Raw genomic sequence first — 22,187 nt, forward strand, 5'->3', positions numbered from 1 at the left:
GACAAAGATACTAGAAAAGTGATACACAGTGCTATAAGATTTACTTTTTTTATTTCTGATTATGTGTGTGCGAGTATGTGAATGTCAGTGCAGGCGACCAGTTGCAGGCCAGTCTGGCTTTGAACTCACAGAGATCCACCTGCCTCTTCTAGGCTGAGAAAAGGCATATACTACCACATGAAGTCTGAGGTAACGGAAGCTGAAGAGATATCCCTTAGGCAACGTAGCATACTGTTCATTGTGGAATTTGAGTTAAGCTACTGTAATGACTTTCTTCTGCTAAAGGTCCTAGGCATTTGGTGTGGAATACTATGCTTATGATTAAACGTGGGGCGCATGAAATGATGATGGAATAAATGTCATTTCTGTTAACGACCACTGACATGATAAGGGCTTGCTTTTTATGCTTTTAGCATGGAACAGACGTGGGACTTGTAAAATGTTGCCCTGTAAGAAGAGAAGAACTGCAGTGACCGAGTCTGCGCATCAGCAAGATGACCAGGAGGGTGATGACTTGGACCTAGAGGCAGCTGTGAAGCCAGAAACAGAGGAGCTCCCAGACTGCGGGACAGAGACACTGTCCTGGGGTCAGAGTCACGACATTGCAGTATGCCCTGAAGTGCATTCCATGCAGGGTGTAGACAATCAGCTCAGCATGGAGGGTCCATCTTTAAGCTCTAAGATGCTCACCCAGCATGTGAACTTAGCAGTTGTGGAAGCTGTTGATGTAGCCGTGTCTCAGGACATCCCTCTTCCTTCCTTGGAGTCTTCTTCCCTTCCTGTACTCAAGGATAAAGGGAGAGTCCAGGCCTCTGCTTCAAGGAAAGGGAAGAAAATTGTCTCCACACCTGGGCAGGTTACCAGAGAAGAGGGAGGGGATCACCCTGTCCCAGAGGAGCCTCCTTCAGGAGAACCTGCTGAAGAAGCCAAGGCAGAAGGAGGTAAGAGTGAAAGGTCTGGTTTGTTTGTTTGTTTGTTTGTTTTCCTGTTTAGGTTGAACATCTCTGATCTGAGGATCTAAACTCCAAAATGCTTCACACTTTACTTTTAGAGTACTAACAGGATGCTGTAAGTTTAAAATCCCACACCTGACCTCTTGTGGGTGGATTATGTCCAAACTGTCAGGAATTAAAAGAATATTGTATAGAACTGTCATCAGACTGCACAAGTGCTGTGTATGTTAAGTAAATAAATTGAAGGTTTAAGCTTGTAATCTGTAATATATCTCATGAATACACATGTTCTTACTGGACCCAAGCATTTCAGATAAGGCACAGACAGGTAACCTGTGTGTCACTTAGCTGTGTTATTTTGATATTTTTTTTGAGACAGGGGTTCTCTGTGTAGCCCTGGCTGTGCTGGAACTCTCTGGAGACCAGCCTGGCTTTGAACTCATAGAGTTCTGCCCGCCTTCTGAGTCCTGGGACTAAAGGCATGGGCCACCATCACCTGGCTCGTCTTTGCTTTCTGTGGTGCCTTACAGAGAAGTGGAAATTGCTGTGGTTTGGACGTGGAATTGTGAAACTTACAAGTGGGTTGAGAATTTTCTTTCCTCTCCTTCTCTGTATTCCCTTTGACCTACCCTCTCCCCATTAAACAAATGTATGTGTGTGGGTATTTCACTTGCATGTATCTATGTTCACTGTCTGTGTACCTGGTGACTGTGGAGCCAGAGCGGAGTGTCAGACCCCTGGCACTGACATTATGGATGGTTTTGAGCCACCGCAGTGCTGGGGACCAAACCTGGGTTCTCTGCAAGAGCAAGGCTTGCGGTTAATTACTGAGCCATCTCTCTAGCCTTTTCTTCCCCTTTTACTTTTGGGCTTTATCCTGCATATCTGGAACGGTGAACTGTGTACTTTATGAGTTTTGTATTTATGAAGTGAGCCTCGTGGGATGAGAGCAGTAGTTTAAAGGAAGACTTTTGGACATTGAGAAAGGCTTTCCAGAGATGAAGAATGCTTTGGACTGAGGGCACTGAAGGATGCAGTTTGACAGAATGTTGCCATGGACACCTGGGCTAGGAACAACTTGTAGACAGAGACAGAGACAGAATAGGTGGTGACATAGTAGCTTGGAAGAAGTAGGGAAAGGTGACTTCTGAGTTGGGGGTTAGGTTTCAGTTGTAAAGAACTTTAATTTTTATACTTAGGCGTTGAGGTTTTTCCAGTAGGTGAACAGAGATAGCAAACTAAGGTCTCATGTGAGGATGGTTTTGAACTTTCGGTCCCCTCATATGCTGAAGTATATTGGCTTGCACCTCTGGGCCTGGCACAGTCCCACTCCCTCCATCTGTACTGATGCCAGAAGATGGTACCATATCCTCTGGAACTGGAGTTAGAGAAGCTGTGAGGTGCCATGTTGGAGTGCTATCAGTTTCTGTCTCTGAGTTTTGCTGGAGCTAGCTCTCTCTTCTTTTTTTTTTTTTTTGAGGTAAAGTTTCAGTATAGAGCTCATACTGGCTGAGAACTTCCTTTGTGGACCAAGTTGAACTCAAACTCAGAGAGTTCTCTAGCCTCTGCCTCCTGAGATCTGGGATTAAAGTGCCCTGCTATTGTGCCCAACCATGTTTTCAAGTAACTTTTTTGTGACTGGGTATCACTCTAGCCCAGACTGACTTCAAACTCACTGTAGCCCATACTGGCCTCCTGCCTTAGCCCCGCCGAGTGCAGAAATTGCAAATGTGAGCTACCACACTTGGCTCAACATTTTGTTTTCCTAGTTAGGAAAACAGCATCAGATTGATTGTAGAAAGATTGAAGAAATACAGAAAAGTTACATAGTTTATTAAAGTATCAGCATTTTACTATGGTTGTTACATTGTTAAACTGTGCTTGTAGACTCTGAGTAATCTTTGTCCTTGTCCTTCCTCAGTGTTGTCAAGGCAGTCCCAGGACTCCTGGGTTCCAGGGAATGTCCCACCTCAGGCCTCCTGGAGTAGCTGGAGTTGCAGGTGGTTGTGAGCTCACCCATCTGGGTGCTGGGATCAAAACTACGGTCCGTTGGAAGAGCAGTAATTGCTGTCAATCACTTTCTGAGACTCTTGTCTATCACTGTGTTAAGTAGTTCTGGGGATTGAATTCAGAGCTTCCCTCGTGTATGGTGAACAAACACTCTAACTCCACCTATGTCTCTGGTGCCCAAACAGACAGAGTTAGGAAGACTTGAGGAGACAGGGAAGGAATATCGGTAAAGGGAGAGGAGACAGAGGCCAAGCATAGCCAGACAGAGAATGGAAGGGCAATAGAATGTTCTTGTAGTAAGCACCAAGCCTCCAGCGGTTTGTCTGTTGCAGCGCTGGGGATCCGGCTTAGGGCTGTGTGTGCTCTGGTGGTGCTCTGAGCTAGGGACAGTTCCCGATCTAAGTTGCTCCTCCTCTTTCAGTAGCTTGCTTTTTTGGTTTTGCTTTTATTTAAATTTTAGTTGCCTTTAAAAAAAGATGTATTTTATTTTCTGTGTCTGAGTGTTTTGTGTATTTGTCTGTGTACCCATGTCCATGCCTGGTGCTAACAGAGACCGGAAGAGGTTGTCAGATCCCCTAAAACTGGACCACTATGTGAACTGAACTTGGGTCCTGTGGAAGAACAGAAATGTGCTATTAACTGCTGAGCCATGTTCTCTTTCGTTAAATAAATATTTATTTATTTTATGTGTATGGGTGTTTTGTCTGAACGTATGTCTGCACCACATGTGTGCTTGGTACCCATGGGAAACGAGAGCATGTCAGATTCCCTGGAACTGGACTTTCAGATAAGTTGCGAGCTTTCATGTGGGTGCTGGGAATCAAACCTGGGTCCTTTGGAAAAGCAGCTAGTGCTGAGCATCTCTCCAGCCTTCTGACTAGGTTATCTATAAAGAAGGGGAAGTACGGAGGTCCTCAGAGACTTCCTGGAGCAAAGTTAAGTTAGATAGTAATGTGACTTAGTGAGAGGAAGAAAATTGCAAAGGAACTTTGTATAATGTATGAAAAGGATTGTGTGATGCAGACAGAGGAAGGAAGAGACAGAGGGAAGGAGGAAAATTAGTATATATAAATCAATTTAAAAAGAATAAGTAAGGACCGGAGAGATGGCTCAATGGTTATGAGTACATACTGCTTACAGAGGACTGAAGTTTAATTCCCAGCACTTTGAGTTGTGTACAAGCACCTTAAGTGCAGCTGTAGGGTGGTTCCAGCACCTATATCTGGATCTGATATAGTTGAGTAGAGTGCATGCCTAGTGTTGATGAAGTTCTGGGTTCAACCTCAGCTGAGCATAGGCTGGGCATGGTGGAGAACACCTGTAATGTCAGCACTTAGGAGGCAGGGATGGGCATAAAGGGTTCTAGTGCATCCTTGGCTGTGTGTTGGGCTTGAGGCTAGCTGAACATGAGACCCTGCCTTATAAAACTAAATCAAATTTGTAGGATAATTTGGAATAGTGTCAGATGTTTCAGGTGCCAGAAGTCCCAGTGGAGGAAGCTCTGCTATCAACCTGGCCTTATGTACTTTGAAGAGCAATATTTGTATGTATTAAAGGTTCTGGCATCTATCTTTAAAAGACTGTAAGCTGGGCATGGTAGTATTTGCCTGTAATCCAGGCACTCAGGAGGGTGAGGTAGGAGGATTGCTGAAAGTTAGTGGCCAGTCAGAATTATATTGCAAGACTCTGTCTTAAAAAAAAAAAAAAAAAAAAAAAAAAAAAAAAAAAAAAGGCAAGGTGGCGGGGCTGGAGAGATGGCTCAGGGTTTAGGAGCACTGGTTGATCTTCCACAGGTCAGGAGTTCAATTCCCAGCAACAACATGGTGGCTCACAACCATCTGTAATTGGGTCCAATGCCCTCTGCACATAAAATAAATAAATAAATCTTTAAAAAAATGCAAGGTGTCTGCATGTGGTGACCCCATGCCTGTAATCCTACTGCTTGGGGGATGGGATTCAAGGTTGTCTTCAGCTGTGTAGTGATTTTGAGGTCAGCCTAGGTTACATGAGACCTGGTTTTGGGGAAAAAAAATAGAGTGGGGGCATGGTGGCACACTCCTTTAATCCTGGCACCTGGGAGGTGTGAGTTCAAAGCCAGTCTAGTCTACGTAGTGCATTCCAGGAGAGTCAGGGCTATGTAGAGAGACTCTGTCTCAAAAAACCCAGAAAAGCCAACCCAAACAAACAACAACAAGAAAAAAAAATGCAGGACAAATGTGCTAGCACATACCTGTAATTTCAGTACATGGGAGGCTGAGACAGGAGAATTATTGTTAGTTATTGACTGCCTGAACTAGCCTTGAACTCACTGTGTAGCCCAGGCTGGACACAACTGACAGTACTTTTTTTCCTTTTACTGTATGGGTTCTGGGGATCAAACTTAGGTTGTCAGGCTTGGTTGCAATCCACTTAGACCTGTTGAGCCATTTTGCTAGTCCTGATAAATTTACTACAGTTTTACCACAGTCCTTGTTACTCTGGTTACTACAGTCCTTGTTAAGCAAAGCCTGTAGCTTCTGTAGGTAACCCTGGGCTCTAAAAGGGAGGCAGGATGGAAAGTGTTAAGGATTATTACTCTTCCAGAGGTCTTGAGTTCAATTCCCAGCAACCACATGGTGGCTCACAACCATCTATAGTGGGGCCTGATGCCCTCTTCTGGTGTGTCTGAAGAGAGAGACAGTGTACTCATACACACACACACACACAGACACACAGACAGACACACACACACACACAAACAAACACACACACGTAAAATAAATACATCTTTACAGTCTTTTTTTTTTTCTTTTTTGGTGGAGTAGTCTCTAATTTAGGAGCATTGTTTACCAGTTGAAAGATACCAATATGATAATAGTTTAAAAAAAGTGAAGGATGTATTTATGGTTTGCCCTCTCCTTTGAGATGAGGGTTAATACTGTAACCACTTAGAAACCGTCACCCACCCTTCCTCAGCTCTGAGTCCTGGAATTACATGTGTGTATCACTATTTCTAAGTATGCTGGGTTTATTTTGTTGTTGTTGTTTTAATGTATGAGTGTGTTTTGCCTGCATGTGTGTGTATACCACATTTGTACACTGCTCATAGAGGCCAGAATGGTGTGTCAGATCCCATGGAACCAGAGTTAAGGACACTGAGCTGCCATGTGAGTGCTGGGAACCTATCTTGATTTTTAGGGTAGGTCTCAGGATACCCTTCATGCCATCTTGATGGCCATAGGAAGTATGTTTCAATTGAGGAAAGTGACAGATAGTTTGGTTTCCTTTTTGGAGACAGTGTCTTACGAGCCCAGGCTGGCCTTGAACTTTGTATGTGGCCTAGGCTGACTTTGAACTTGAGATGCTTCTGCCTTTTCCTCCTTAGTGCTGGGCTTACAGGCATGAGCCCCACTCCCAGTTCATGTGGCTGCTGGTGTCCAGTCCAGGGCCTTATGTATGCTAGTTAAGAACTCCACCAACTAAGTTACATCTCCAATGCCACTTGGACCCCTTTTGAAATAAGAAAGTTTAATGGAAGACTATGCAAACAGATTAGAAAATTTCAGAAATACAGAAAGTAGCCAGGTGTGGTGGCATGTATCTGTAATGTTGGCCTCTGGGAAGTTGAGGCAGGAGACTGCAAGTTCCTGGCCAGCTTCAGCTATGTGGGGAGACCTTGTCTCAAAATATAAACAAGGGCTGGAGAGACAGTTCAGCTGTTAGAGGTTAGGTTTACAGCAAAACATCAAACTAAATACAGACAAATGAACTCAAGGCAAACAAATGAATACAGAATTCAGTGAGTGTCAGATACCTCTCCTGCCCTCTTCAGCCCTGCTCTGCCTCCTGGCCTCAAGTCTCCCTCTGACTCCTTAATATATGTGTGTATGCAAGAATTGATGTATTTTTCTTTCTTTTCAAACATTTTTTTTATGTGTATCTATTTTCACTTTCACTTTTTTGGAGGGACTGGTCTGAAGGTAGTGAGTCATCTCACTTGATCTCTGTCAGGTACAGACACTTTCCCTCTAGTCACAACTGCACTTGACTGATCTAAAACTAAATTCTCTTTAAGGGCTAGACCTAGGCCCCTCCGCACCTAGCAGATGTGCAGCTAGGTCTGCATGTAGTTCTGAACACCTGGAGTGGGTTTTATCCCTAAAGCTGTTCTAGCTCTAAAGTTGTCTGTCTGTGGCATCTATTCCCTTAACCTGGCTATCTTGTCTAGCCTCAGTGGGAGAAGAAGTGCCTAGTTTTTCAAAGATTTGATGTCCCGGGGGTGGGTGGGTGGGTGGGTGGGGTGGGGGGGGTGGGGGTGGGGTGGGGGTGTGGGGTGGAGTGGGGGGTGGGGGGTGGGGGGAGGTGCTCCACTCTCTCAGAGGAGAAGGGGAGGGGAGATGGGGAGAGGGATTATGGGAATTGGGGAGCACTGTGAAGGGGCACATTGACTGCCATGTAAAGTAAATTAAAAGGGGGGGGGTGTCTCACTGTATAGCTTTATTGCCTGGAGCTTACTTTGTAGACCAACCAGGCTGGCCTTGACAGCTGCCTTTCCCTCCTGAGTGTTGGGCATGGGCCACTTAGCCTGCTTACAGTCTTTCTTTTTGTTTTTTTTTGAGACAGGGTTTCTCTGTGTAGTCCTGGCTGTCCTGGAACTCACTCTGTAGACCAGGCTGGCCTCGAACTCAGAAATCCACCTGCCTCTGCCTCCCAAGTGCTGGGATTAAAGGCGTGCGCCACCACCGCCCGGCTCTTACAGTCTTTTCTATGACAACTCGATTATTTCTGTTTTCTTCTGAAACTCCATCTGAAGAGCAGACTGGCCTCCAACTTCCAGTGTCCCCCCTCAATTTGGCCTCCCAAGTGATAGGATCACAGTCATGCCATAGAATAACCCGACAACTTGATTTTTTACATTTTCTTTTGATAGTAAATATGTAACAATTCTTTGTATATTTATTCATTTATACTGTAAAATTAAATTACAGAGTCAGGAATGTTTGTTTTGCTTTTATTTTTTTAAGACCTATAGTCTTGCTATGTAGCCCAAGACGTAAGCTCACTATCCTCCTCAGCCTCTACAGGGCTAGGATCACAGATACCTGCCAGGATTCCTCAGACATTTTTTTTTTTCTTTTTATAAATTAAAAAAAAAATTATGTATGTCTTTATTAGGGTTCCTGTTGCCGTGAAAAGACACCATGACCAAGGCAGCTCTTATAAAAGAAAGTAGTTGGGGCCTTGCTTACAGTTTCAGAGGGTTAGTTCATTATGGTGGGTTGTGTGGCAGCCTGGTTTGGTAGCTCTATCTGAGAACTGTTTACATTCTGATCCTCAGGCAGCAGGCAGAGAGCCACTGGGCCTGGCATGGTCTTTCATGAAACCTCAGAGCCCACCCCAGTGGCACTCTGCGCCTCCAAGAATTCCACACTCATTCCCACAAGGACTAATCCTTCGAATCTTTCTCAAACAGTTCACCAGTTAGGGACTAAGCATGCAAACATATGAGCCTCTGGGGTTCGTTCTCATTCAAACCATCACAGTGTTTGTTTGTACACCAGATGCATGCCTTATGCCTGTAGAGGTTAGAAGAAGACTAGGTCACCTTGAACTGGAGTCACAGGTGGATATAAGCTGCAATATGGGTGCTGGGAATTGAACTTGGGACCTTTACAATAACAGCTGATATTTTTAACTTCTGAATTACCTCTCCAGCCCCTACTTTGGACCTTTTATATCATTTATTGTTGGTGAAATGTAGTGTTAGTGGTCAGCTTTAACTGTCCCTTTGTCCTCTCATGCCCTCTACCCTGTATTCTAATTTTTGTTTTCTTGGTGCTGTGAACTGAACCCAGAGTTGTCATATGTACTATGCTAACACTCTGCCATTGAACTAAATCTTCAGCCCATGGCCTAATTTTCTTAGAAAAACACAGAGTTCAAAGCATATTTGAATAGAAAGTGTCATAGCAGTTATGTATGATTCATTCTTTGAACTAGAGATGAATAATTTGGATCTGATGGGTTTTTTTGTTTTGTTTTGTTTTGTTTTTTTGAGACAGGGTTTCTCTGTGTAGCCTGGCTGTCCTGAAACTCACTCTGTAGACCAGGCTGGCCTGGAACTCAGAAATCCGCCTGCCTCTGCCTCCCAAGTGCTGGGATTAAAGGCCTGTGCCACCACTGCCCGGCTTGGGAGCTCATCTCGAAGAAAAGGGAAAGCCTGTGTATAGTATGCTTTATGAAGGTGTCTATTATAAAGGTCTCAGGAAAAGATGCTACTTTTGCAGTAGCATAAGGTTAACTCTGGGCAGAGTGTGGAGCAGTGTTTGCGATTCTTCTAGGAGAACTTCAGATGAATTCCGAAGGGGAGTTACCTTTGCTGTCATCAGGCAGTCAATCTGCAAAACCAGGTGCCCAGCCTAGAAAGTCATTCCAGCCAGATGGTTTTGCCTTTCCTCAAGAAAAGCCACTCGGACCTCTGGTTTGCCAAGCCGAGGAGGAGATGGAGGATGGTGGACTCTTTATTCCAACCGGTAGGCTACTTTTTCTTTTTTAATTAAAAGAAAACAACAATTTTATCAGCACCAAAGCAAGAGACTATTGAAGTGTAGAGTATGTATATAGTGACTGTAATGAACATAATGTATAAAATGACATCAGATAGCTGGGGTTTTCTGTCAGGATAATGGCAGCATCTGTCCTGTCCAGGAGGACATTAAACAGGGGTCTGGGGAGATCACCTGAAAGAGAGCTGGGGTAGCAGGCAAAGAAGCAAAGAATGGCGACCTGTCTATAGGCTGATCATGATCAGATCGAAATTTTTACATTTTTTTTTTTTTTTTTTTTTTTTTCCTTCGAGACAGGGTTTCTGTGTGTATCCCTGGCTGTCCTGGCACTCACTCTGTTGACCAGGCTGGCCTCGAACTCAGAAATCCGCCTGCCTCTGCCTCCCAAGTACTGGGATTAAAGGCATGCGCTACCACTGCCTGGCTGCAATTTTTACTTGTTTACATAAAAAGGCAGGATGTGGGGAAGGGGATGAAGCAGGAGCGTAGGTGTTCAGGGGGAGTACAGATAATTTCCAGAACAGTGTGTCAGCTGGGTGAAGGTTCAGGGGATAGGCCACTATGACTCTGCATATGATTCACTTGTCCTAATCTAAGTTGGTACTATCTACCCAAGGTCACCTATCTACAAGGTCTATGACTAGAGCCTGACAACTATCTACCAAAGCTGTTTGTTTACAATAGCTTCTAGACATCTGTTCTAGTTAGTGTTTTTCCACAGAGACCAAGACTTTGTGCTAGCAGGCATGCATGTTAGGCCTATTGCTGTCTTCAGGCCTATGGCTGATTCCAGGCCTTTAGTGTATAGACAGAGATGCCCCTGACAAGCATCTGGAGTTCCCTACCTAGAGTCAACCTTGTCTTCCCTTTCAGTTACTAGTTACACCTTGGTAGTAATAAATCCTGACTTCTAGTAGCATGTGGCACTCAACCTGTCTGTCTTCATAAAATGAGTGGAATCAGATGTACTCCTTTTTGGTGGTCGTTTTTCACTCAGTGTTATATGTAGAAGATTCATTCAGACTGTCTAAAATTGTAGACTTCATTTTTACTGCTGTTTAATGTTTTGTTGTTTGAATCCTTTTTGTTTTGGGAATTAAATACAGAACTTTGGCATGCTTTCTTTAAAGCAGTTTAGCACCTCCCCCTGCTCCATCCCCAGACAGCTCAGCAGCATTTTCATTCTTTCTTGGTTGGTAAGTAGGAGTGTTTGCAAGTCACTGGTGAGTGGATGCTGAACTTCATAAGACATGGTCAAACTGGCCAGGCACGGTGGTGCGAGCCTGGAACCCCAGCCCATGAGGGTTGGGGGAAGGAGGATCAGGCTGGAGGTAGAGAGCAGCCTGAGACAGACACTGCCTCAGAAAGGAAGGAAGTAAATAAATGAGTGCAGAGAGCCTCCCGGAGGCTAGCCTGGGTGCCGCACTGCTTGAACTCAAGGTCTGAGTGCTGGGATTACACATGTATGCTGCTACATCTGGTTAAGTATTTACATATAGAACATGGGCTTCCATTTTTATATTTTAGAATAGAAATTATATTCTAATACTACTAATATTATTTTTCCCAGCTCTTTACCTTTAACTCATAGAGAGCTATTTCAGATTGTTTTCTGTTGTCCCCCTCTGCTGGCTCTGAGCTATGTTATAAAGTTGGCTACGAACTCTTGGAATACAGCTTGTACAGTGAGAGCCTTGATTACGGGTATGCAGAGCTGTTTTAGTTTTTCTCTGTGCTTTTAGTAACATGTCACTTCATGTATAATCACAAAGGTTTTGTTGTTGTTGTTTTTTGTTTTTTGTCTTTTTTCTCTAGAAGTCATATAGTTTTGGGACTGGGAAATAGCTCAGTTGGTTGAGGTCCTGCCTAGTGTGTACACACCTGGGTTTCACCTCTGGTACTGAACACAGCAGATGTTGTGGGACATGTAGTAATCCCAGCACTCAGGAGATAGACAGAGGACATAAGGACTCAGGATTCTTCTCATCTGTCCCGTTCTTCTATTCATAGCAAGTTCAAAGAAAACCTGGTATACATTGTCTCAGAATTGTCATTTTTATTTATTCAGTTATTTTTTTTGTTCCAGGATTCCAACTCAGTCTTTGTACATGTAAGCATGCTCTTCCCTTCAGAGTCTGTATCCCCAGCCTGTACTTTTCCATGTTCATATAGATATAAATGTTCCATTCAGATTGATTTATTTTTTCCCCTTAAGAGTAGCACTTTTTCTTCCAATTAGAGGATTAATATTAAAATATTAAGGTGGATATTTACTACTTCATTCAATCCAAATATTTAAAAAAATTTTTTTTAGATTTATTTTACCTTTTGTGCAATGAGGGTTTGTCTGCATGTATGTATGTGCACTGCATGCGTGCTGATGTCTGTGAGCTACCATGTAGGAACTGAACCCCATCCTCTGGATGAGCAGCAAGTGCTCTGAACCCCCTGCACCATGCAATAGTTTTTTGTTGTTGTTGTTTTTTTTTTTTCGAGACAGGGTTTCTCTGTGTATGCCTGGCTGTCCTGGAACTCACTCTGTAGACCAGGCTGGCCTCAAACTCAGAAATCCACCTGCCTCTGCCTCCCAAGTGCTAGGATTAAAGGCGTGCGCCACCATCGCCGGCCATGCAATAGTTTTGAGCATTAATTTCCAGGAACAGATTCTTCTTTTCAGGTATTAATGGAAATGACATATGATGTCAGATGTTCAGATGAGAGTCTGGACATTTAGTTAGTCCCTGCCTCTACTGCTTAGCCCAACGGTATTGCCTTTTTCACAAGTAATTTTTCTCTAAATCTCTGCCTGATTTTTATTGAGAAATAGGATTAGTACCAGACTACCCCACGATATAGGCATTTAAATGGTTCTATTTGTCCATCAGTGCTGAACATTTAAGGGGTAAATTTCCGAGATGAATCTTTGTGTTTTCCTTAGTTGTGTTCCTCTTCCCGGCGTCTAGCCAGCCTTGTGTCTGGGTGTTCCTATTAGCTGTAGCTGAGACTGTGGCTGTCTGTCAGGGGGTCCAGCTGTTCTGATCTACTTTATGTAAGAGGCAAGGTTGCATTCCTTGTTTGTTGTTGGTTTGCATGTGGAGGTTTCATTGTTGGAGTACTGTTAGAAAATCTTCACTAGACATAGTGAAAGATGACAGTTATTTGGCTGTTTGCAGCCTTCTTTAGGGACTTGTGTTTAGTGTCTGTGTTGCACCTAACCTTTCATCAGTACTTCTCAGTGTTGCCTCAGCAAGGCAGTTTGTGTTTTGTAGACCAGGAAGTCTAGAACTCACTGTATACCCAGGCTAGAGGATAAAACTCTCAGTAATCCTCCTGTTTCATCCTTCTAAGTTCTATATAACAGATGTAAGCTACCTGTATACACGGCAGGCTTTTTTTCTTAACTATTTTTATGTAGGGGTGTGTGTGTGTATGAAAAATTAAAGCTCCTGGGATGTGACTCAGTGAGTACATTGCTTGCTGCCAAGCCCGATGATCTAAGTTGGATGGATCCCTGCTTCCCACTGGTGGCAGGAGAGGACGGACTTCTACAGACTGTCCTTTGACACTGCTGTGCGGGCTGTGGCACCCCTTCCATAAATAAGTAGATGTAAATGACCAAAAATCATTTTGAAAATACTTTTCTAGTGAAATTGTATTATTTCTACCACAAATTATTTCTTTCGTATAATGTACGAGTGAGTCTTCTAATCCTGGAATTTTCTTTGGAGCAAGGGTTTAATGCTACAAATTCAGTTTCTTTAAACATTTTATTTATTGTGTGAGCACACTCACTTTTGTAGAGCTCAGAGTGTAATTTATTACAGTTTTATCCATTTATCTTGAGGGTGCTTGTGCTGCAGTGTCCATGTGGAGATCAGAGGACAGCCTGAGGAGAACCCTGGTGTGTGAAATTCAGAGGACAGCTTATAGGTTACAGACACTGAACTCAGGTTGTCAGGCTTAGCTGAAAGTGCCTTTACTCACTGCCCCGCCCCTCCGTCATATCTCTGCCCCTTTACTAAAGACTTGCTCTCATCAGGCACTGCAGGGCTAACAAGTATGTCAGCTTGCTCTGGGTTGTCCACTTTCCCCTTTCCCCTTCTTTGTTGTGTTTCTATTTTGAGAAAAGAAAGGTTGTCATGGAACTCCGACTTGACCCGTACTTGGTTTGTAGCCAAGGATATTTGTGATCCTCTTGGTTCTACCACATGAGTGTTGAGAGTCTGGACGTGTGTCATCGCTTCTCGACGTCTGTGCTTCTGGGAAAATAAGCAAGTGCTTTGTGTGTGCTAGGCAAACTACCATCTGCGACACACCCTACCTAGCCCAGTCCCCTCTTCTCCCAAGGATTAAAGGCATATGTCACTGCCACCCAGCTTTATAGAGTTTGTTGAGTCTGACATTTGATGTCTGACTGTCTTGCTCTTCTACCTCCTAAGCAGTGAGGATTACAGGTTTATGTCACACTGTACATTGAACCCAGGGAATGTGCCATTGTGCCTAATTTTTATGTGGGTGCTTGGGGATTGAATTCAGAGTCTCATGTTGTATGGTAGGCACTTTACCCTTTAAGTAAACCCCAGATTTCATATGGGGTTTCTTTTAAGATAGATTTATTTATTTATATATTTATTTATTTTAAAGAGAAAGAATATTTACAGACAATATTAGTTTTGTTTTGTTTTGTTTTTTTGAGACAAGATTCACTGTGTGGTCTTGGCTGGCCTAGAACTCACAGAGATCCCCTTTCCTCTGCCTCCTGAGTAAGATTTATTTATTTTTATTTTATGAGTGTGCCTGGTGCCTATAGAGGCCAGAAGAGTGTGTCTGGTAACTGGAACTGGAGTTAAAACAGTTGTGGACTACCATGTGGATGCTGGGAACTGAACTTGACTTCTGTGAAAGAACAGCTATTGCTCTGAGCCATCTCTCCAGCACCCAGTGTGCTTTGTTTTAAACATAGAAGATTGTGTTAATCTTGATCTTTGAAAACTCCTTGTTTTCAGATAGTAGCAAACTAGAGATACCAGAGAAGGATTTGCCGTGTTTATAATTTGTTAGATTTTTTTTTTTTTTTTTTTTTTAGTCGAGACAGGGTTTTTCTGTGTAGCCCTGGCTGTTCTGGAACTTACTCTGTAGACCAGGCTGGCCTCAAACTCAGAAATCCTCCTACCTCTGCCTCCCAAATGCTGGGATTAAAGGCATGAGCCACCACTGTGCATGTGAGTGCAGGTGCCCCTGGAGACCAAAGGTGTCACCTTACTTACAGGCAGTGTGAGCCACCTAAAGGGTGCTGAGACTCAAACCTTAGTCCTGGGAGAGCAGTGCATTCTCTTAACCACTGAGCTAGCTCTCCAGCCCTTTTATTTTTGTATTTGTTTTTGAGATAGGATCTCACCTCTGTGGCCTGTATATCAACTTGAAGCAGTTCTCTTGCCTCAGCCTTTAAGGTGATAGGAGATTATAGATACAAGCTTCCAGGAGTGGGTCTCTTGTTTGATTTTTTTTTTTTTTTTTTAAAGACTAGGTCTCATGTAGCTCAGGCTGTCCTTGAAATCCTGATTCTCCTCCCTCTGTTCATCAAGCACTGGCATTATTTGGTGTGTACCATCTTATTCATTGTGTTTCTTTTTTTTGTTAAAGGTTATATATGTTAGAAGTGCTAGTATAGGAAATGATCCTGTATCCAGATATTTGACACATACCAAAGCCAAACATTCTAATTCTAGACTCTGTAGTGAAATTGTTACTCCATACAAATCACATAATATATCAGAAATTCTAGGTTTGTGTACCAATTTCATAAATTAACTATGTTACCATGGTGATGGAATCTTCAATGTTCTCTTTTGTAAAACACATCTATCTTCTCACTAGGGGCTTTATGCAAATTGAATAAAATGGAATTTATGTATGTATGGATGGATGGATGGATGGATGGATGGATGGATGGATGGATTGAGTGAGTATTGTTTAGAGAGTGGTGCCATGGTTCACCTATGGATGTCAGAGGACAACTTGGAGAAATTGGTTTTCTCCTCTCAACATGTGCGTTCCGGGGCTTGGCAGTCAGGCTTGGTCTCAAGCCCCTCTTATTTTTTATAAATATTTTCCCAAGTCTCATTTAATATATTCTTGTTTATTTTACATCCCAGTTGGGCGCCCTCTCCATCCTGGTCTCTGCCTCACAGAGTCCCTCCCCATCTCCCATCTCCTTCTCCTCTAAGAGGGTAGGGGACCCCCTCCTTCATATCTCCTCACCCTGGTTCATCAAGTCTTTGCAGAATAAGGTCCATGTTCTTTTTTTTTTGGGGGGGGGGGGAGTAGGTGTTTGAGACAAGGTTTCTCTGTGTAGTCCTGGCTGTCTTGGAACTCACTCTGTAGACCAGGCTGACCTCAAACTCAGAAATCCTCCTACCTCTGCCTCCCAAATGCTGTGTTTAAAGGCGTGAGCCACCACTGCCTGGCAAAGAATTATTTTTTTATTTTATGTATAGGAGTATACTTTAGCTGTCTTCAGACACACCAGAAGGGGGAACCCAATCCCATTAGAGATGGTTGTGAGCCACCATGTGGTTGCTGGGAATTGAACCTCTGGAAGAGTAGACAGTGCTGTTAATCGCCAACCATTTCTCCAGTCCAAGCAGAGGTTCTTTATGTAGTTTGTATTATTCTCTATGTACTCTAGTGACCTGGTATGTAATCCTCCTGCCTCTTGTCCTAAAGTGTTAGAGATTTGCCACTTAGACCTGGCAGGGATGCTTCTTCTCTGTTTCAGTTTTCTAATCTGAACAATGGGAAAATTAATAGTGTCTATGTTTCATGAGTGTCAGTTTTTTTCTTTCTTCTTTTCCTTCTTCCTTCCCTCCCTCTTTCCTTCCCTCCTTGCTCTCGCTCTCTCTGTCTCTCTGTCTCTCTCTGTCTCTCTCTCTCTCTCTGTCTCTCTCTGTCTCTCTCTCTGTCTCTCTCTTTCTCTCTCTCTCTCTCTGTTTGTTATTTTGAGACAGGGTTTCTCTGTGTAGCCTTGGCTATCTTGGAACTCTCTTTATAGACCACGCTGGCCTCAAAATCAGAGATCTTCTGCCTCTGCCTAGAGATCAGCTAGGATTAATGGTATGTGCCACCACTGCCTGGCTTGTGTTAGCTATTTTGTTTTGTTTTTTCGAGACAAGGTCTCACTATTTAGCTCTGACTGGCTATTCTGGAAATCACTGTGTAGACCAAGCTGGCTTCTGCTCCCGAGTTCTGGAATTGAAGGTGCTTACTACCAGTGCCTAGCTGAGTGTTAACTATTATGACTAGTACCATAGTACCATTACCAACTTCATGATAAGCCATACTGCCACATCATGGTGTTTGGTTTTCAAAGTCAGACAGCAGGCAGGTTGATTTTCTTTTACTGCTGGCTTGGACCTAAGTTCCTAGAGGAGTATTTTAGGAGATTTTGGTGATGTTCTTCTTGGTTTATTTGCAGAAGAGCAAGACGGTGAAGAAAGCGATAAAAAGAAAAAAACTAAAAAGGGTACCAAGAGGAAGCGAGATGGAAAGGGTCAGGAGCAAGGGACAACGGCATACGACCCAAAACTGGATGATGTGCTGGACCGCACCTTAGAGGATGGCGCCAAGCAGCACAATCTGACGGCAGTCAATGTCCGAAACATCCTGCATGTGAGTCGCCGTGGGCAGCTACTCAATCTGCATAGAAACTTCCATAGAGAACAAATGCCCAAGCCCTCGACTCCTGCTATGTGATTAGCAATTTTGTCGTTTATGTGTGACAAAATGTTCCACATCCTGAGACAGGTTTCTCCCTGCACTCAGCACACGTGTTGAGAAGATGAGCTACCTATACTTTCTTCCACCGATTAGATCAATAATGGACCATGTCAGAAAAACAGCCATAGTAGTAGTTGGTAGTGCTTTGTACATATGTAATGAATGCCTTTGAGAACTAGCAGAGTGTTTGCTTAGCATGCACAAGAATGGCCAGGCTTCTATCCTTAACAAGACAAAAAAAAAAAAAAAAGAATGCTTTTGATATATAATTCTCTTCCACCTCCTACCTAGGTCTGCATATTCCTGGTTCTAATATCAGGTAATGAATGGGGCCATTTGCTCCTACGTTGTTTCAAGGACTGCATCTGTCTCCTTTGTCTTTAATTGCCTCACTTGACCCCAGGTTGAAGCTGCTTGAGAATCCTCCACAAAAGTCTAGCGGCAGAGTAACATACAGTAGAGTATAGTCCAGATGACAAATCCCTTGGTCTAAGGTGGGATTTTCTCTCTCCCCTCCAGGAAGTAATCACAAATGAACATGTTGTGGCCATGATGAAGGCAGCAATCAGTGAGACAGAAGACATGCCACTGTTTGTGAGTAGCTTCCTGTCAGTCTTTCCAACCGTCATGGGAACTGTCCAAGTGTGGGAGGCCATGTAGGAGTTTGTAAACACCTCGACACATCTCAGATTTGAAAAATGACGGCATAATTTTTATTGACTACTTTGTTCCTGTATGTCCCTTCTTAGGAGCCTAAGATGACACGCTCTAAACTGAAGGAAGTTGTGGAGAAAGGAGTGGTATGTGTTCTGAGTTTCTCTTTGTCTTGGGAAGTAGAATGTCGTTCTAGGTTATTGATAGAGAAGGAAGTCATGAGCAATTTTGGTCTGGGTTTGCCTCTTGACAGAATGATGTGTAGGCTGGGACTCTTAGCTCAGTGTGAGCTTGCCTAATATACACGGGATTATAAGTGTGAGCCACCCCACCCAGTTTTTCCTGTGGTACTCTGGCATGAGTCAAGGACATCCAGGTTTCATCGTTGGTTAGTGCTCCTTTCTTGCGAGTTGTGAAGCTTTGGTGGTGGGGTGGTGGGGCATTGCTTGAGGCAAGTCACATGTTATGACCCAGGCTGACAGCGATCTTACTGAGTGGCCGAAGCTCTTCTGAGCTTTTGACATTCTTCCTTTCAGCCCTGCAAGTGCTGGGATTATAAATCCTCCAGCTATTTTAGGATACTGTGCTCAGTGACAGTCAGCATCTGTAGTGTACTCTAGCTACTTATTAAGTAGTTGGCTCTTTCTGATTATCAGTAAAAGGAGAAGCAGCTTCATATTATTACTTACATTCTTTTTGATAGGTAATTCCAACTTGGAATATTTCACCAATTAAGAAAGCCAATGAAATTAAGGTAAACTTAGAAGCAGTCATTGTTACTCTTTTTCCAAAATACTTCATCAGTTTTGAAACCTAACTATTTCCTCTGTATTCACTACTTTGTAGACCTGTCTTTTTTTATTTACAGGTTTGAGTTTTTCCATTCTGTTATGCCTAACCTTGTACCTTATGGCATTATACAGTACTGTCTGTGTTGTTTGATGCGCCTGTACATTAGACTCATAGATTTCTTTTTTCCTCTAATATCTTCACTTTATTTTCCAAATGTGTGTGATCCGTGCTTCCCTTTCTTCCATCTCTCCCTCCCTCCCTCCTTCCCTCCCTCCCCCTCTCTTTACCCATCTGTCTGCTGCTGCTGCTGCTCAAAGCCAGAGCCTCATGCATGGTGAGCATGCATTCTGCCCTGAGCTTTCTAGCTTCCCTCCCATTCCTTTCTTACTCTTTGTTATTTTATATTTACATATTCATTTGTGTATTGAGTGGAGGGAGCACCTGCCATGGCATGTGGAGCTTAGAGGACAGACAGTTGTGGAAATTGCTTTTCCTTCTGCTAACTGGTCCTGCGGGTTAAACTCAGGTCACTGGGCTGCGTCTTTAGCTGCTAAACCATCTTTCTGTACCCCCACCCCCACTTTTTTGTGTGTGTTTCTATTAAAGCAGCCTCCACAGTTTGTGGATATTCACCTTGAAGAAGATGACTCCTCAGATGAAGAGTACCAGCCAGATGAGGAAGAGGAAGATGAGACAGCTGAAGAGGTCAGTGTGTGCTCATTGTTAGTGGAGAATAAAGCTGGGCTTCATAGGAAGGGCTGATTTGGGGATTAGTGTTGTCACTCATTCGAGAGAGATGATTAAGGCATGCTTCTCTTTCCTAAAAATTGCTTTGCTGTGAGGTGTTTTTCTGCTCTTCAGACTCCCTAAATATCTAAGCTTACGTTATAAAATATCACACACATGACACAAACGTGTACTATAGTTTCAGTATACCTGGGAAGTGCAGGTAGGAGGGTTAGGGATTCAACTTTATCCTCAGCTAACAATATGTTCTATGCCCTGTCTTAGAAACCAACAGACAAGTTTTACCCCAACCCTGAAGTCTTGATAGTAGCTACTGTTTTCTTTATAGTTACATCACCTCTGTACCTATCACATAGTGTGAACCTATGTATCGTCTGATATATACCTTTATGTACTATGGTGTAAGTTTTTCTGTTTATGAACTTTATTATTGTTGTTATTATTAATAATTTATTCTTTATTTTATTTTTGAGAAAGGGTCTCATTATGGAGTTTTGGCTAGCCTAGAGTTCCCTAGGTAGATCAAGCTATCTTCAAAATGATAAGAGATCTTCCTGCCTCTGCCTCCTGAGTGCTGGGATTAAAGGTGTGTGCCACCATAGTTGGCCTTTTTTCCTTTTGTTTTTTTGTTTGTTTTGTTTTTGTTTTTTTGTTTTTTTCAAGACAGGGTTTCTCCGTGTAGCCCTGGCTGTCCTGGAACTCACTCTGTAGACCAGGCTGGCCTCGAACTCAGAAATCCACCTGCCTCTGCCTCCCAAGTGCTGGGATTAAAGGCGTGTGCCACCACCACCTGGCAGTTGGCCTTTTCTTTTTTCAAGAAAGGGTTTCTTTTCCTTTTTTTTTTTTTAAATAACAGTTTATAATGAGGTGAAGCTAAAGATTTGATTCCTGCCATTTTTCTATCTCTAGGCTATTAAGTCATTGAAAATTCATTGTTTTCTATGATATATACAATTATTGTATACATGACCTATTCTTTCTATGATACATATTATATATGTATGTATGTATATATCTGTGTATATGTCTGTGTGTGGGGTTGGTTGTGTGTGTGTGCCACAGTTTGGTGGTAGAGATTAGAGGGCATCCTGGTAAGAATACATTCTTCCTTCTACCGTGTGGATCTTGGGAGTTAAACTCAGGCTTGGTCGCATATCTGTCATCTGTGCCAGCCTACCAACTCAAATCCCAATTGACTGGTATTTTGTGCTTTATTGTGTTGTGACATTTCGTGCTCTGGCCAGAGGTTGGGGCACACCCATGAGAGCACCCTGGGTTTGTTTTAGAGCTTATTGGAAAGTGATGTTGAAAGCACTGCTTCGTCTCCTCGGGGAGTGAAGAGATCCAGACTGCAGCGGTCTTCTGAAGTGGCCGAGACAGATGAGGAGAGTGGCGTGTTGTCAGAGGTAAACAGTGTCAGACGAGAGACGTTACTCACTACATGAGCACTGGCTTCTTTATAAGTAGCTGGTCTATCAATGGAAATTTAGGTTGTCACTTTTTCAAAGTTTCTCAAGTGAATGAACAGTTAGAGATGACTGAGACCTAGTCATGGCAGAGAGGTTTTCTGAGTTCTCCTGTTTTATATGCTGTTTTTAAAGCCAAGTAGTGTTCTGTTTGCTTCATTGGAAATGAGATGATACCTAGTTAGATCTGTGTGTTGAAGTTGCCATTCATCTGTCTGCATCTAGAAAAGAGGAAAATGGCCACATTAAGTGCATGTGAAAGACCTGCCTTTTCCTCTCCCTCCTCTCTTTCTAACACAGTGTCCTTTTTTAATCAGGTTGAGAAAGTTACCACCCCTGCGCTCAGGCACATCAGTGCTGAGGTCGTGCCCATGGGGCCTCCACCTCCTCCAAAACCTAAGCAGACCAGAGACAGTGCTTTCATGGAGAAGCTAGATGCAGTGGAGGAGGAGCTGGCATCCAGTCCTGTCTGCATGGACACTTTCCAGGTAAGCATCACTGTTGAGTTGCTGACAGAATAACTTTAGGTTATTTACTTTCTGCTCAGAGAAGGTAGTGGGGCTGACAGGAAGAGTCGTTTCTTAAGTGGGTGTCCTGCTATTGTTTGGCTTTGATTCTCTTGTGATGTTTTTCTCAAGTAAAAATGCAGTCCTTTTGTTGTTGTTGTTGTTATTAATTATTTTGGTTTTTGAGAGATCACCCACCTCTATCTCCCAAGTGCTGGGATTAAAGACACCCATCCTGGCTTTTTCTTTTTTTCTTTCTTTTTTTTTTTAAAAGACAGGGTTGTAGTACATAGTCCTTGAAGGAAGGCTTGGGACTTGATATATAGACCAGATGGCCTTAAACATTAGGTGGTCCACCCTCCTTAGCCTCCTCGAATGCTGGGATAAAAGGTGCACACCACCATGCCTGACTGAGAATGACAGCTTTTGAGAAAGGAGTAAACTGTGGGACAGTATTTAAAATTGGCAAGGTAAGCTGGGCACAGTGGTAGATGGCCTTTAACCCTAGCACAAAAAACAGATTTTTTTGAAAAAGGTAATATGAAGACAAACTTAGAATATTTGAAAATATTTACAAACTACATTTTTGATAAGAGACTTACAACTACAATCAATTTAAAAAACTTAAAAATTCTGCAGCTGTAGAGATGGCTCAGTGATTAAGAACATTGTTGCCAGGATTGGTGATGGCTCACCCCTTTAGCTCTGAGTTTAAGGCCAGCCCGATCTATGGAGTGA

General features: G+C 43.1%; 1 protein-coding gene across 7 annotated transcripts in view; it reads left to right on the plus strand.

Moving 5' to 3' along the window:
* Window positions 1-22,187, plus strand: part of LOC117707044 (GON-4-like protein) — a 53,940-nt gene that overhangs the window by 3,853 nt on the left and 27,900 nt on the right. For 4 of the 7 annotated variants that reach the window (XM_034500358.2, XM_034500357.2, XM_034500359.2 and 1 more), the window contains exons 2-10: window positions 414-941; window positions 9,284-9,475; window positions 16,983-17,176; window positions 17,804-17,878; window positions 18,034-18,084; window positions 18,642-18,692; window positions 19,337-19,435; window positions 20,764-20,883; window positions 21,261-21,431. In XM_034500358.2, coding sequence (XP_034356249.1) covers window positions 440-941; window positions 9,284-9,475; window positions 16,983-17,176; window positions 17,804-17,878; window positions 18,034-18,084; window positions 18,642-18,692; window positions 19,337-19,435; window positions 20,764-20,883; window positions 21,261-21,431 — 1,455 coding nt within the window. In that variant the 5' untranslated portion in view covers window positions 414-439. The remainder of the gene's footprint in view (window positions 1-413; window positions 942-9,283; window positions 9,476-16,982; window positions 17,177-17,803; window positions 17,879-18,033; window positions 18,085-18,641; window positions 18,693-19,336; window positions 19,436-20,763; window positions 20,884-21,260; window positions 21,432-22,187) is intronic. The other 3 variants (XM_076932725.1, XM_076932726.1, XM_034500361.2) reach the window with 3 other exon arrangements.

The sequence above is a fragment of the Arvicanthis niloticus genome, chromosome 4, assembly GCF_011762505.2.
Source record: "Arvicanthis niloticus isolate mArvNil1 chromosome 4, mArvNil1.pat.X, whole genome shotgun sequence".
Taxonomy (NCBI): domain Eukaryota; kingdom Metazoa; phylum Chordata; class Mammalia; order Rodentia; family Muridae; genus Arvicanthis; species Arvicanthis niloticus.